The sequence below is a fragment of the Microtus ochrogaster genome, chromosome 6 (genome assembly GCF_000317375.1).
Source record: "Microtus ochrogaster isolate Prairie Vole_2 chromosome 6, MicOch1.0, whole genome shotgun sequence".
In the NCBI taxonomy this organism is placed as follows: Eukaryota; Metazoa; Chordata; class Mammalia; order Rodentia; family Cricetidae; genus Microtus; species Microtus ochrogaster.
In genome coordinates, this window is record NC_022013.1 from 7,425,513 (window position 1) to 7,442,225 (window position 16,713).

The 16,713-nt window shown below is 35.5% G+C and overlaps 1 protein-coding gene across 3 annotated transcripts in view; it reads left to right on the plus strand.

The window, feature by feature from the left end:
* The window catches only part of Dpp10 (dipeptidyl peptidase like 10), a 1,582,239-nt gene that overhangs the window by 1,536,203 nt on the left and 29,323 nt on the right, over window positions 1-16,713 (plus strand). For all 3 annotated transcript variants that reach the window (XM_005348249.3, XM_005348248.3, XM_026779943.1), the window contains exons 16-19: window positions 1,147-1,268; window positions 2,580-2,627; window positions 12,111-12,209; window positions 12,317-12,386. In XM_005348249.3, coding sequence (XP_005348306.1) covers window positions 1,147-1,268; window positions 2,580-2,627; window positions 12,111-12,209; window positions 12,317-12,386 — 339 coding nt within the window. The remainder of the gene's footprint in view (window positions 1-1,146; window positions 1,269-2,579; window positions 2,628-12,110; window positions 12,210-12,316; window positions 12,387-16,713) is intronic.

Consider the following 16,713-nt stretch of genomic DNA (forward strand, 5'->3'; position numbering starts at 1 on the left):
GTGTATGTGTGTGTGTGTGTGTGTGTGTGTGTGTGTGTGTGTGTGTGAGAGAGAGAGAGAGAGAGAGAGAGAGAGAGAGAGAGAGAGAGAGAGAGTTTTGTTAAGTTTATTTATAGGAACGTGGACACCTGGTCAGTGGCTAAACCGCACAAGAAAATGTCTCTCCTTCCCTCAGGAGCCATTAGCTACCCAGACTTCTTAAAGACATCTATCATGAGTTCTCTTCTCTTTTTTGGCAGGCGGGGGGAGTGGAGAAAGCATATGTTTTCATCTGCTGATTAGGCTAATATTGCACTTGGAACTATTTATAAAATAAAAAGTACTGATATGTGGTTTAATCTTAAATAAAAGGTCATAACTTTCTGACCTAAAGCAACATTATCATAAAATAAGAAAAAAACTCCCCATTGATCTCATATATCAGTAATGTTTCATGTATTATCAAACACAATTGTAGCTTCTTTAGTTAAGATTCCAGGGCTTAAAATTGAAGATGTTGTATTATGATGTTTAGAGTTTTGAGGTTACAAACTTATGGGCTTTATTTGGGAAAATTGTAGAAATATTTATTCATCTTTTGGCTGCTATTTATTGAAGACTGCTTTATCTGTGCTTCTATGAGGAAGTTCTGTCTTTTATTCTGTATATAGAAATATCTATGAAGAAATTTTAGGGGCTGGAGATAGCTTAGTAGTTAAAAGTCTGTAATGCACTTACAAAGGACCACAGTTCCGTTCCCAGGGCCCAGACACCCTCTTCTGTCCTCCTCAGGTATTCACACATACATGCACATACACACGTGAATATACATGTAAGTAAAAATGAAAGAAATATTAACAGAGAAAATGGAATTAACAATAAATTGTAGGGAATACTGTGTAAATCAGTGAATTTATTAATAGTTATATACACCTACAACTTATATGTACATTTCATAATTTTAATGTTATCCCCAGAAGAAAAATATATATGTCATAACTTTAAACATGGAAATTGATTTTGTATGTTTTGAATGATTCACAAGTTAGAAGGTATTTCCATAGAGGAAGTAAGACAACTTTTCTGTTTGACTATATTTTAATGTTAATGCCATGAAGTTCAAATAGCTATATTAACAATTTTCTCATTTTTGTTTTATTTTTTCAGTGCTTCTACTGAGGGGCCGTTGAATCGTGATTGCATCTCATGCAACTTTATGAAAGATGATTGCACATATTTTGATGCCAGCTTCAGTCCCATGAACCAACATTTTTTGTTATTCTGTGAAGGTTAGATAGTATATGCTTTTCTGTAGGATCCCTTCCACCTACTTTGACAAGTTTCATTGTTAGTAGGTATTTATAAATTTGATAATTGCTGAGATTCCATGCTTATTCCACTGTTTCACTTAGAGAAGGCCAGAAGAGGGCTACAGATTTCATGGATCTGGAGTCGGTGGTTGTGAGTTACTAAAGTTGAGAACTAGAAACTGAATCTCGGTTCTTTCTAAGGACAATATATGCCCTTAACTACTGAGTCATCTCTCCAGTCCCCTCAAACAGAAATCCTATGGAATTATAGTAGATATACAGTCTATAGGGACATCTGCACTTGGGGAATCTAAAGAGGTAGACAATTATTTTGACAAAATCACATTGCAATAATAATCTGTCTTTAAAGAAAAACAGCAAATGCTTTCCTCCTAATGAGCAATTTTAAGGTTAAGAGACTTAGGATAAATATGGACAAAGGAGTCAACTCCAGGGGTAAAATGCTTTCTTTTTGAGAACAAGGTCCTGAATTTGGTCCTCAGAAGTCACGTGAAAAATCATGTCGAGTATGATGGCATGCACTTGCAATTCCAGTGCTAGGAAAAAGAGGCAAGGGATACCTGGAGCTGGCTGGTATTCAGCCTCGCCTACTTTACAAATTCCATGGTGGTGAGAGACACTCTCTCAAGAAAATAAAAAGTGAATGGCAACTGAAGAGGTATTCTCAAGGTTGTCCTTTGATCTCTCCCTGCACACACGTTAATGGATCTGCTCACACAGTGCATACAAGCACCTCCTCTGCTCTCTCTCATTTGGTGCTGAGCAGTGGTTTCCACCCTGTTTTCTTTCTTTCATCTTATGTTATCATGCCATAGTCTTTCATGGATATGTTTCAGGAAATCTTTCAGGGAAGCATTAAAAAGACTCTTTTTTTTCTTTATTGTGATACTGTATTTCTCAGATATGAAATGGAATTCATGCATCCCCTTGAAATGCAATTAATAGCATAAATTACTTATTTTGTTTCTGTTTTTATTGTATTTTAGATGTAAAATATTTCCATGTGGAAAAAGGAACTCTGTCATGTAGTCTTCATGATAGCATGAGTTAGTTAGGTGTCTTATTATATTTACTTAATTGCTTGCATATGTGTATATCATGTATGTGTACATACTATGAAACATATGTGGAGGTCAGAGGAAAGCTTATGGGAGTCAGTTCTCTCCTTCAACCATTGTCTTGACAGCAAGAACCTTTGCCCATTTGGCCATCTTTACAGTCACCTTACATGTCTTTAAAAACCTATATATGTATGTTTTTAAATTCCAGGTCCAAGGGTCCCAGTGGTCAGTCTCCACAGTACAGACAACCCATCAAGTGAGTACCAAATAAAGACAGCTTGGAAAATTAAGCTTGGCCTTAATCATAGGCAAAGTTTTGTTTTTGTTTTTGTTTGTTTTAATTCTGGGTGTCATGCACTCTAGGACATTCTTCAACAGGATCCTTAGCATAAATAATGCTTTTTGAGGCCTTCAAGATGATTTTATTTATGTTAATAAAACAGAAGTAGTAGTGGTTTGATTTGATCATGTTACTGTTTATGTTAGATCTTGACACCTTCTTTACCTACACTCAATAAAGAAAGATTGACAGTTATGTGGGTTTCCACCCTCTTGCCTCTGAGTTTTTGGATCATTTTTGAGCCCCTTGTAGGTTATGTCCCGTCCCATACCTTTTATAGAGATTATCATACTTCAAAGGTCATAAACATATCTTTTTATATTGAAAACATTATTTGCTTATTTGTCTTGGGGGTAGGGCACATGAGTTTCCCTCTTTTCTGGGAAGAAAAAACATGTTTAATCTTTTGCTTAATGTAATATGAAGCACAGAGATAATCATAACATATTTAGAAAATTATAAAATATTTTATGTGGTTTATTTATCTTATTTGTATGAAATATGCAGATATCATTATATATATTCCACATATATATTTACGCATGAATATTCTTGGTTATTCATTTATATATCCACCCAACTTTAATTTTTATTGGCCACCCATGTTATCAAATAATGCAGGAGAGACTAGGGTTTTACTAATAAGATGGTTTATATTAAAAAACTTGAAATAGAGTGAATGAGTAAGTTATATGATTAAGTCAATCATGTTTACAAATTTATTGATTCGTTTTTATTTTATATGTATGTATGTGTTTTGTACACCTAGTGTATGCACTTACAGCATATGAGTTCGTTAGTACCCATGAAGGCTAAGAGAAGGCATTAGATCTCCTAGAACAGGGTTTACAGTCATTTGTGAGCTGTCCAGTTTGAGTATTAGGAAGAAAATGCAGATCCTCTGAAAGATCAGAATGTACTCTTAACTGATGAATCACCTTTCCATCTCCCAGTTGAGCTGATCGTAGAATGAATTCCTATATTATATTCCTTTTCATCCCTGTCTCCCATCTTCATTTTCTTCTTTTGCTTTCTAAATTTACAAAGTCAGAATTCTTATGCTCTAATGATTTATCATATTCTGTATAGTCTAATTTTATTTATGCGGATGTGAATGTACCCCAGGTGTGTTCGAGTGCTAGTGGAGGCCAGAAGAGGGTGCCAGATCCTCTTGAAGTGGAATTACAGGGGTGGGGAGGTCATGAACTACATGATGTGGGTATTGGGAACTGAACTCAAGTTTTCTTCATAAACAGTGCTCATTCTTGATCGCTGTGCATCTCTTCCACACCATAAGCAATATTATCTTAACAGTAAATGTTTACTGGTTGACATATTCAAGTCGGGGAGCATCCAGGAGATCATCTTTTATTATTTTCCTTTACATATAAAGAAACTGAGTCAAAGAGAGATTAAAAGGACTTAGATAGAGCTATGTTAATACTTAATAAAACCAGAAATCAAATGAAGCAGTCTGAGCTTAGGATATTTTTCTGTCATGGGTTTATCCTGAGTCACATTTACTGAAATAGCAATCTTCATTAGATGTGGCTAGAGATGTAAATGTTTAAATGTGACATGTGCCATTCCAAGGGAAGAAAGGCAGCCCATGCTCATCAAGTTGTACCATATAGAGACTTATCACTTCTTCCCACAAACATAGATCCTGAATTTGTGTTGTTTTCTTCTAAGTCTGAAAGATAATTCAGTATTTTTTCAATTTTTCTTTGCCCCCTTTTCCTCATCTTCAAAATATATCTTAAAGGAGATGTGATAAATAATTGAATCTGCTCACTACTCATAGCAAAGATAATTATTTTTTGGCACTGAGAATCTTTTTACTTCTGCACATACATAGGGTCATTTGCAGTGTGTGTAAGAGTAAAGGTATTATATACTGAATTAAATTGAAATCACCTTACTGTTTTGATTAAATTCTATAATATGCATAATTCATAGAAATAGCACATGTCTAAAAGCAGCCCATGCCTACACTTAATGTTAAACATTTCCATAATCAGATCATCAGTTTTGGACAACCTACTTAAAAATGCAGCATCCAAGCAGAGACAGTTATAGGAACTTCAGGGGAGTTAACAAAACAGCAAGAAGCTTTAATTTTGCAGATACAACATCATTGTATGAAATGACTCCATCATCACCTTCTGAGTGCAGAAACACGAAGTTAATAGTCAATAGTGAGGGTCACATTCCTTGGAGCAAAAGGATAAAAACACAACAGGAGATAGATATGACCTATGACATCTGATAGTTGACATTGGGGTCACATTGCATATCTGACCTCTGTCAAAAAGTGAATCAAAGAACATTCTTGATGAGATATGGATTTAATTTTATCCCACTATTCCAAAGCTATGTTTTATAACATTATTGACAATTACAGGACATTTCTCCTGAAAAGTTACTAAATATTGCTAGTATTGCACCAACAAGTCAACTTTGATTGCCTCATGGTCAAGACGTCTAATTTTTAGTTGGCTGAGTGGACAGAGGTCATATGCTTGCTTTTCTTTTAACAGACAATTATTAGGAACACAAAGTTTGCATTTAATGACAAGTGAGAATGGGAGTTGAAAAAATAAAAGCATATATGAGACAGTCTCAACTGTTCTCTGGGCCACATGCAGTAAAATACGGCATGAGGAAAAAAACTGGGAAAAGAAAAATAAGACTATTTAACTGACATGGAAAGCAATAGAAAACAGAGTAAATAAAATATCATTCAATATCTTTCCTAACAAATTAATAACACAAAACCTTATTTTAGTGACTACAGGAAGAGGCTCTCATAATTTTTCCACTAGGACTATAAAGAGCAATGAACATTTAGGAACATAAAATCAGCAGCCTCCAAACTTTATATATTCATTTTTCTTTTGTCAATTAAAGCTAAAAAATTAAATCTGAATACAAATTTGTAAAATAAATATATAGATGATCATAAATTGCATAAAACTTTTGAGAAAATTGAACTAAAGTTTTAGAATACCTTCCTAGCATACACAAAATCCCAAGTACAATCACTGGCACCCCATAACATGGATGTAGTGATTCATTCCTCTGATCCCAGCCCTCCAGAAGTATAGGCAAGATGATTAGAAGTTCAAGTCATCCTTAGTTACATAATGGGTTGGAGGTTACCTTGGGATGGTGAAGATTCTATTCCAAAAACAAAGCAAAAACAAAACACAAGGTATTTTGGATATTGTCTGAATTCAGATATTCAGACAATTTGCATTTCTCTTACATTTCTATGGGAAACTTTCAGGTAATTTTGTTGTTTCTGTTTTAATATTTTCCAAATGCTCTATCCTGATCACACATTCCATGTATAATAACAGAGACACCCTTTATCTATGGACTTCAGATGTGACATAAATACCACATTTTTATATGGCTAATGTCTGAAAACACCTTTTCTTCCATTGACCCCCATATTTATCCAGATGTATTACAGTGAAAAAGCGTGTGCAGAGGATCACTGTTTGAAAGGTTTGTGGTACAAGGACAGGTGCACCCCAGAGCTCAGCCTTGGGTGTGCAGTTTTTGTTTTCAATTACTGGAACAAGCAGTGAATCCCATAGAAGGGCCAGGGAAAAGGGCAGCTTGTCTGTCTGTCTGTGTATTTCCTCTACTTACACTACCAGTAACACCCTGCTATTGACCCTTCCCTCTTTCATGCCATTTTCTGTCTTCTGAATACCATTAATGTGTGATTTTGGGTGGCTCAGCTCTCCATAATTTTGGTAGATAAATGATGAAGCTAGGTTTAATGTCACTTCCTTTGCCCTCACCACCTGTTCCTTGCCTGATTTTAGGTATGCCTGTTTCTTTTACTTATCTCTTTCTTTCCAGCCTTCGCTTTGCCTTGTCTTTCGTGTGCCTTGCATCTCTTTCCATTGCTTCCTTTTTATTCTTTTCTCAATTCTTATCTCCCTTTTCATTTCCTGCAAAATTTCTGTTCTTATTATTTTCTCTTTGCTTCCTTATCTACACACTTAATTGGATGTCTTAGTATTACCCCATCTTTAAATCACTTGTCAAAAACAAGTCATTTTTGCTAAACTTATTTTCTAAATTTATTGTAATTTATGGTGTTTCAATACTATTTTGAAACATTTTAAATCTTTCTTAAATTTGTTTTTTTAACTACAATTTAATTCTCTGTGCTCATAGAGAAACATTTATTTCATGAGTAAATTAATTCAACTTAATTTAATAGAAAAATTCCAACTGTTATTAGAGTGATATAATTAGTTTACTTGTAATTATGTTTTTCCACACTGGTAATTTATAATAAGCTATATGAAATTACTACTATAATACCCCACATTGGTCCCTCTAGATGTTCTTATTCATTTACTAAATTATTAATTGAAGTACAATAAATTAGTGCACCTTAATAAAACAAACTATTAAATATGATAGGTATTTAGAGTTATAAAGACAAAAATTTAACAAACTTTAATGTCATGTCATTTGTATTAACATTGGCAAGTGACACTGGAACCTGTACGTGCAAAAAGTATCTGTTTTTATCTATTCATCGTGCTTTTATATTAGTGTTTGGAGTACAAATAGTTAATGTTAATGGACTACAGAAAATAAGAATTTAAATTTTTAGGTCCAGTGAAACTGTTGAGTAGGTAAAAGTGCCTGCTGCCAAACTTATAAGTTTTCTTTTTTTTTTTTTTTTTTTTTTGGTTTTTTCGAGACAGGGTTTCTCTGTGGTTTTGGAGCCTGTCCTGGAACTAGCTCTTGTAGACCAGGCTGGTCTTGAACTCACAGAGATCCGCCTGCCTCTGCCTCCCGAGTGCTGGGATTAAAGGCGTGCGCCATATACCCAGACATACAAGAGGGAAGGAAAGGACTCCCAAAAGTTGTCCTCTGACCTCCATGTATGTGCCTTGTTATGCACATGGCTATACACATGGGCCACTAAATATCTAAATAAAAATGTGATTAACTTTTTGTAACATAAATTTACACTTTAAAATATTTTCTGTGGAATATTTTTGATTGTTCCTTTGAAAATTTCTCAGCATTTTCAACAACATTAAATAATGTTGCTGAATTTTAGGAAGGTCAAATAGCACATTCTTCACAATTTTTGTTACTGAGGAAAATATTTTAGGAGCAGAAATTTGTTGGGAATGGGATCATAAATATAAGTCGTAATTCAATCAGATATACAAAAATGTTGTGGGATATTTGTTTGCACAGACACTCTGAGACTGCTAATAAAGTTGAACCTCAAATCAAGGGGCAGAATCCATGACTGGCTGATCAGATGAGCTATAGGGAATTTGGAGGGCCAGATAGAAAGGTACAGGAAGAGATAAGGATGGGCTTAGGAAGATTTCTTGGTCTTTTTGATCTGGAAGAGTAAAGAGAAAGAGTCAGCCCATAGTTTCTCCACTGCTTTCTACCTATCTATCAGGTTTGCATCCCAATATTGACTCCTAAGTTTTTATTAATTATATAATGACTTAGATAAATGAATTGCTACTGGTAGAATGTGACTATTTATCTTGATTTCTGAACCTGAGGATGGAGCCCAGCAAAATAACACACACATGGCATGTGTGAGGCCCTGTGCTCCATCCCCAGAAAAATAAACAGGGCCAGCATAATAAGTAGATAATTAAAATATAGGAAATGCATTTGGTCAGTAGAACAGATAGGATGTGATTTTTATAAAGGAAATTAATAACCACAAAATATTTTAAATAAAATTCAGAGTGGATACTATTAAAATAAATATTAAAAATTGAGACTTTGAAATATTAACAAAACAGAAAGAAAGAAACTCTTCCAGAACTACATAAAAACAAGTGAAATCAGTCATTGAACCTCTCTTGGTGATAGACTCTGTCTCTGTCTCTAATTAGAAAGACAGCAGGACTTGTGAAAGAAGATTACAAAATTATAGTCAGGAATCTCCAATAAAAAATCATTAAAAATCCAAAATGAATAAAACTCCAAACCATATTGATGAACAGAAAAATCAAATGCAGAAAGTCTGTGATATAGGAGAAAAGGTCACCAGCAATAGAAAATGGTTAGATTCATCCCATTTCACATAACAATAATAAAATGATGTAACTACATGTGTCTTATCAGATAAGAAGTAAACCAAATACCATGGAACCATATATATTTAAAATGCAAAGAGAAAATAAAAGCATTTACTTCTGTATTCCACAAAATGCTTAATGAATGTACCATGACATTTAGACAAGCTGTTCCAGGAAACAGAGACCTAGGCATGCATACTAGTATACACTTCTAATCCTAGCATTTGGAAGGAAGAAGTAGAATAATATCAGATTGAAGATTAACTCAGATTGCAAAAAGTATCCAAATCCATCATGGACACCCTATCTAAGAAAGGAAGAAAACCTATACCATCTATTATTTATATTCCAAATTCAGAACTAAAGTAAAATTTACCTCTTTACCTAGGTGAAACAATTCAGCTGGTGAAGGGTTTCCCTTGCTAGCACAAGTCCCCAGGATTGTCTTAAGAAAAGCAGTGCACTGTGGGGTCACACTTAGTCTCAGTCTGTGGAGTTGGAGACTGGAGGAGCCCTTGTGTCAGTAAGCCACCCTGTGGACCATAAGAGACCCTGACTCAGACACCATCACAAATGTGGACTGCACCCCAGGAATGATATGGAGTTGTTCTGTGGCTTCTACAAGATAATTATTGTACCTCCTTCCATACACACTCATACACATACACATGAATAAGAAAAAAAGAAATAAAATAGAATAAAAAGTTTCTCAGGAATTTAGATATGAAACTAGTTTACCAGATATTGCATTTAATAATTTGTTAAAAGACTAATATGTTTACTAACATTATACAATGTTTGCTCATTCCATGTTGCTGAAATACCCCCCAATCAATGTGACTCACCATATCTCTACGAGAACCACAAATGATTTAGAAAACTAACATTTGATAAATTTGACAAACATTTAACAATACAATCATAGAAATTTCAAATTGGCACTACAAAATATGTAAAGGGAATTACAGAATTTGATGATGGTCTCCACAAAAATAGTATAGCTGGCATTATGAGTAACATTGAGAGACAGATGCTTCTGTATGATCAAGGGAGGCAAGCTAGCTTCCTACAACCCTTTCTCTACAATACTCTGAGTACTTAGCCAGGACATAAACAAGAATAATAATAGCACCTGTCTTTATACTTTATTCACAGAAGACATAGTTATATACAAGAAGATATTTGATTTGTTTGTTTTTGGTTTTTGAGACAAAGTTTCTCTGTATAACTGTGATGTCTCTCCTGGAACTTGTTCTGTAGACTAGGCTGCCCTCAAACTCACAGAGATCTTCCTTCCTCTGCATCCTGAGTGCTGGGATTAAAAAGGCATGTACCACCACGGCCCAGCTACAAGAAGTTTTTGAAAAATAAGCAAAAACATATAACACAAAGCAAACTGTTAAAATGAACAAATCTACCATGCACACATATGCACACATACATAACTATAACTAACTATATTTTTTTCAAATACCTTACAAAACATAATGAAGATTTAAAGTCATTTCAAATACCCTAGGAATGAATCTAATTAATAAAAAACATAAAACAAGACCCCTAAAATAAAAGCTATGATATGTGTCTGAGAAATATCAAAGACTCAAATGTATATATAAATGCATACAAGCACATTTAAGGATCACTTATTTTACTATCTAAAGTCTCTCCCCCCTTTTTTTTGGTTTTTGGAGACAGGGTTTCTCTGTGTAACAGTCATGGCTACCCTGGAACTAGTTCTGTAGACCTTGCTGGCCTCAAGCTCACAGAAATCTGCCTGCTTCTGCCCCCGAGTCCTGGGATTAAAGGTGTTGGCCACCACTGCTTGGCCTGAGTGTATTTTTATATTTCACAAAAAGTAAGTAAAGTCTAGCAAGTTATTTATATGCTTTTCATGGTGAATCAACATAAAAATTGCATTTATTTGCTATTCTGTGGCATCCTCATTTCATGTCACAGCACATATGAACAGGTCAAGAGACAACTTGCCCTCCTTTTCTACCACAAAGGACCTTGGAATCAGTCTTGCTTACTAAGGCTTGGGGACACATGCTTTTATCTGCTGAGTCATCTCCCAAGACTGTCAGTTAAATTTTTAAAGTTTTTGACTGATTGTTAGTATTATGGTACATTTTCCAGTTCATCAGTGTGTTCTGCAGCATCTAATATTCTATAGATTCTATAGGTCTCACTTGGAAATTTTTCCGCTTAGACTATAATTATCTCATATCTCATATTTTGCATGTTTAGTTTTTGGCATACAATTTTGTGCTTTTTCCAGCACATTGAACAGTTGGGCTATAATTTTAACATTCTTACCTGAGACTGATGCTTTGTAGGTCATTTCTGGGTTGTTTCCTACTGATCACATTTTGCTGTCTTCCTGAGTTTTTATAGTGGTATCTAAATTATTCCAATTTTTAAATCATTTACTGCTAGATAACTTTGAAGTCTTTTAAATATTCTAAAGGAGAGTAGTAGCATGATTATACTTTTATTTTGAAATGTAAATGGTAACCCCAATGTGTTGGAATAAATGGATGGAAAGTCACTAGTATGAACAAGTTCAGTTGGAAGACCCCTGTAGTGATTTAGGAGACAGACTAGAATTTTCCCTCCATGCTTGGTATGGTACCTGACAGATATCAGCAACCTGAGGATAGTTCGTGGTGGCGGATTGATTTCCAGTAATTGAATTGAAGGTAGCTGTTTATGCACCCCTTTGGGTATGCAGAATGCTCTAATATAATGTTTTTATGTTTTGAGAATTTTATAGCTGCTTGCATTGTATTTTGAACATACTCACCCCTCAATTCTCTCCTTAACTCATCCCAAATCCAATTCCTACATTTCATGTATCCCTTCAACTTCATATCCTTTTCTTTTTCTATAACCCACCATGACCATTTTATGTTGTTCATATACTTGTGGGTGGGGAAATCCAGTAGAGCATGATCAACCATCCAGGCCCACACCTTTAAAGAAAACTTTCTCTTCCCTCCAGGAAGTCAATAGCTTCCTGGCTACTGATGAGGATTTTTGAGTCCCTTCACACTCCATGCTGGTATGTTCACTGGATTAACCTTGTCCAGGAACTCACAGCTGCTGTGATTTCACGAGGGCAATGGTTTCTGTCATCTGTCATGTCTAGAAGACACTGTTTCATTTTGGTCTACATTGATTTCTCATTCTTAAGATCTTTCTTTGCCCTCTCCACAGTGGTCCTTGAGCCTTGCAGTGAGGGTATAAAGTGAATGCACCTCTTGGTGGATGCTCTACAGACACTTATTCTCTGATTTTTCAGAGTATTTCATCTTGGAAAGCAACTCTCTGATGAAAGAAACTATCCAGAAGAAGAACCTCGCCAAGTCAGAAATCAGAATCCTTCACGTAGATGACTATGGTAAACGTTGGCACATGCTGCATCCTTCAAGAATAGCTTTCTCTGAATCTTACACTTTTACATTTAAATGAGTCTCCATCTTTAATATTTTGCTCTTTCTTTAAAAGAACTTCCTTTACAGTTGTCCTTTCCCAAAGATTTTGTGGAGAAAAACCAGTATGCTCTTCTTTTAATAATGTAAGTATTTAATTTTTTATTGAAATACGTAGATCTAAAGATTTCATAATTATGTTCTTGTGCTTCAGATGGCAGATTCATTAAATGAACAAAAGAGTTATTCTTACCTAACTACTGTCCTGGTTTCACTTCTTTTGTTGGGGTAAAATATCTTGAGGAAAGCAACCTATGGAGGAAAGGGTTTATTTGGGTTAATAGGTCCAAATTACAGCCTTCATTGTGAAGAGTCAAGTCAGATATTTCAAACAGCTACTTGTTTTACATCCCAATTCAAAAGCAAAGAGATGCATTCAAATGTTTGTTTGCTTAACTGTGCTCTGCTGAATTTGTCCACTATTATTCAGTTCAAGACTACCTGCCTAGGGAATGCTACTGCCCACAGTGGAATGAGTCTTCCCACATCAATCAACAATGCTATCCCTTACAGACATGTCCAGAGGACAACATGATTTAGAACATTGCTCTTCCAAAATGATTCTAGTTTGTTTCAAGTAGGTAGATAAAAACTCTACACCACAACTAGGAAGGCTATCAACTATATGGAATCCTCATGGAGACCATCACTGAATATTGTCTGAGATTGTTCAAATTTTTGGTACATCTTTAACCATGTAATGAATCTGATACTGTCACTGAAAATAGTGTCATCAGGTATCTTGGTTTGTGTATGTCTGCTTAGTAATTATTGAAGCATTGTGCTCTTGGTCAGTATTTTTGCGACAACAAACAAACTTTTATTTTTATTTTTAAACAAAAAAATAGTTATGTCTTTGTTACCCTTTAATTTCATATTCCTTGCCTTGTGATCAAAGAAAGTAAGCCTGTGCTTAAGAAACCTGAGGTTTGAAATGTTGTTCCTTAGATCTGAATTTACTCATACTTTTTGTAATATCAGGGAATATGGACTTCAGTATAGTGACCATAACATCTCATAGTAACTGATACTCATTGAGTCTTGAGTATCTAAGGCTCTGATTTGCTATGAAACCTGGTACCATATTGGTCCACAACACATTATGCTATCCAGAATTTTGTTCAGGACATTAGTAGGCATGTGAAAATATGAAAGTGTCTTGTGTTTACTTATTTCAGGATGATTGCTCTAAAGTTTAGCCTGCTTTTGTTCCAAGTCTAGTTTACCATTTACTATCTGTGGTTTTTTAGAAAAGTGACCTAACTTTGACGTAGTAATTCAGCCTATAATATGCCACCTTTATAGGTTAAATGAAATGAATCACACACTTTGTTCCATGTCTCCATTGTGTTCCCCCTAATATATATGATTCATAGACTTGGAGTGATGGTTTGCAATGACTGTATTTAGATATTTTACTTATGTAACTAATATGTCACTGTGTGTGCAGGTATGTAAGTCAGAGGTCAATATCAGTCAATGCCAGATGTCTTCCTTAATTTCTATTCACCTTTTCTTTTTTGGTGGAGGCAGAGTCTCTCATATGCCAAGAATTTGCCAAGCAGACTAGGATGGCTGAGCAGGTAGCCTCAGAGATCCACATCTTTCTACCTCCAGACTCTGGGATTACAGTTGTGTACTATCTTCAAACTGGGGATATTTCGGAGAGATTTGAGAGATCTAGCTCAGGTACAGACAGTTTTCTGACCCTGATAACCAGAAGGAACTGCAATTCTAGTGGTAGCTTTCTCAGGCACCTTTCACTTATTCTTTACTAATTCTTTTGCTGCTCTTCCCTTTCACCAGTTCTTGTGTATGCATATAACATATTGAGGGAAATATTAATTGCATGAAATTGAGAAAACTTGGAAAATCAAGCATTTTTTGTCTTATTCACTGTTATCATAATTTCCCTGGGAGAGACAAAAATAACATCTACCTCTCCTTCTAATATCTCAGAACAAACTTATATATGATTTCTCCAGTCCTAGGAGGAGCCAATGAATTTATAGGCTTACTTATAGTAGTGGGGGAGGGATTTCACACAAGAGCAAATGTCTTAATTAGGATTTTTATTTTTTTGAAGAGACATCTATGCCATGTCAACTCTTCTAAGGAAAAGCATTTAATTGAGACCGGTTTCCAGTTTCAGAGGTTTAGTCCATCATCATTAAGGTGGGAAGCATGGCAGCATGCAGGCAGACAGGATGCTAGAGTTGAGAGTCGTACATCTTACAGGCAATAGGAAGTATTCTGAGCATAGCAAACTTCAAAGCCAGTCCCCATGGTAACACACTTCCTCCGATATGCCATACTCACTCCCAAAAAGCCATAGCTCTAAATAGTGCCACTCACTATGAGATACGGAACCAGTTGTATTCCAAGTCCCACAACCTTAAAACAGCCACACTGGATAGTCTGCTTGCAACAGGTTTGATGAATTCAGCTGGCAACATGCCCCTCACCATTCTCAACTTATATACTCCAGTCTCTCCCCCAGTGTGTGCCAATGAAATTGAAACAAGATGGCATGTAACTGGTAAGGGTGGGAGAACGCTTGGGTGAGTGTCCCATGATCCTCTTCTCCTATAAGCAGGCTCAGCAAAATTGAAAACAATGGCATTTTGACTAGGAGGACACTCCTATATTACAGTCACCTTGTCCTTCAGCAATAGGGTTTTTGTTGTCCTTGTTGTTGTCACAAGTTCACTAAGAATTAAAGTTTCCTTAGGAAAAGGGTTCTAAGAGGGTACCATGACCTTTAAGATGGAAGATAGGGGATGGCGTTGTATTTGTGGATTGATTCCTTTGTTCAGACGGATGCAGAGGCTGTTATTTGTGCTTCCATGCCTACCTGCTGCAAGGATGAGAAACTCACTGTGGGAAGCAGACCAGACCTTTAGGTGGTTTCTGTTTGAGGAGGGATGCTAACTTGGTCTTCTTGGCTTCAAACTTTCCCTTTCATTGGGTTGATTCTGACTACTTAGAATGATAACTTTAAATCAAAAAGTTGATGCAAAAATCTGGTGCATGGAAAGGACCATCTGAGTCTCCTTTAAGAAGCACAGTAGTAAATATGTTGGCTGAGACTGGCTTCCAATTAGAGCTGTCAGGATTTCCAATCCACTGCTGTATAGTTAAGCTGCTGTTATATTGTAAACAAATTGGGGCTAATAGTGTGTCCTTACATATGCACAGTGTGCAACAAATTTTATATGCATATTACTTATACAAAATGAAAGTGTTATCTGGGCACTTAGTGTTTAATAACTTCTAAGTATAAGCATAGTTGCTTAATAAATTGTATAAAAACATAATGTTATCTGGGACATAAACACTTTCAGATAGTGATTAATAGGTTGTAAGTATAATCAGACTTTTATTAAAGATAGTTATATTTTACACATTTAAATATAACAGTATAAATATGAGATTTGTGATATAGGACCTAGAAAGTTATTTAATAGGTGAATGCTACCAGATCAGATGAAGTAGTATAGTCAGGCTCATGGAATTTATATTGTTGCAATCTGACCGGCTGAAGCAAAGACTGCAAGAGGTATTTGATTCTGTCTCCAGTTTCTGCCTTCAGATACTTCTCACATTATATATTAATCTACTCAATTCCTGACTCCTAGGTTTTAAGATATCAGTTATCTAAAATTGGGCAAAGTATGTCACATATAACCCAATAATGTATGTTTTAATTTCTATTGATTAACATAATCATTTCTTGAACTTTATGGTAAGACATCTAAATAGACAATGGCAAGCATAAAGATGTTTTTAATCCCTTTTTTGCCTAAGATGGATTCAACTTGCCTAATATGATTATCTCTAGTCACTTTTCTGAAAGTGGCCTTAAATGATTTTATTTATAACTGGAAAATCCCACTGCATAGGGAGTGAGAGAAATTGCTTAGAACTAAAGGAGACACTTTTCCCTCCTAGATGTAAACCCTATTTTCTAGTTATGATATGACTTCCCTTTAAAAAACTGTAATAGTTGATTGTGTTTTTCAGTAGTTATGGGTTAAACATTGCTCAGCAGAAAATAGCCAGGCTTCTTCTACTCATAGAGGATGACTTGGCATCTTGATTTTTGTTGTTTTGTGCAGTGGATCTGGTCTACAAAGAAACAGAAATCTTTTCTTGGCCTGAAGAGCTTGGTGTACAGCTGATTGGGGTGTTAGAAATATAGTTCAGTTCATAAATTGCTTGCGTTGGATGCATGAAGCCTGGCTTCCAGCTCCAGTGCTGCATAAACTAGGACTGATCGTACAGGCTGTATCCCCAACACTCAGGACGGGAAGACTAGAGGATCAGAAATCGAAGGTCACTTCTGATCTACATTTTAAGTTTGAGGCCAGCCTAGGATACAAGGGACCTCTCTCTCTCTCTCTCTCTCTCTCT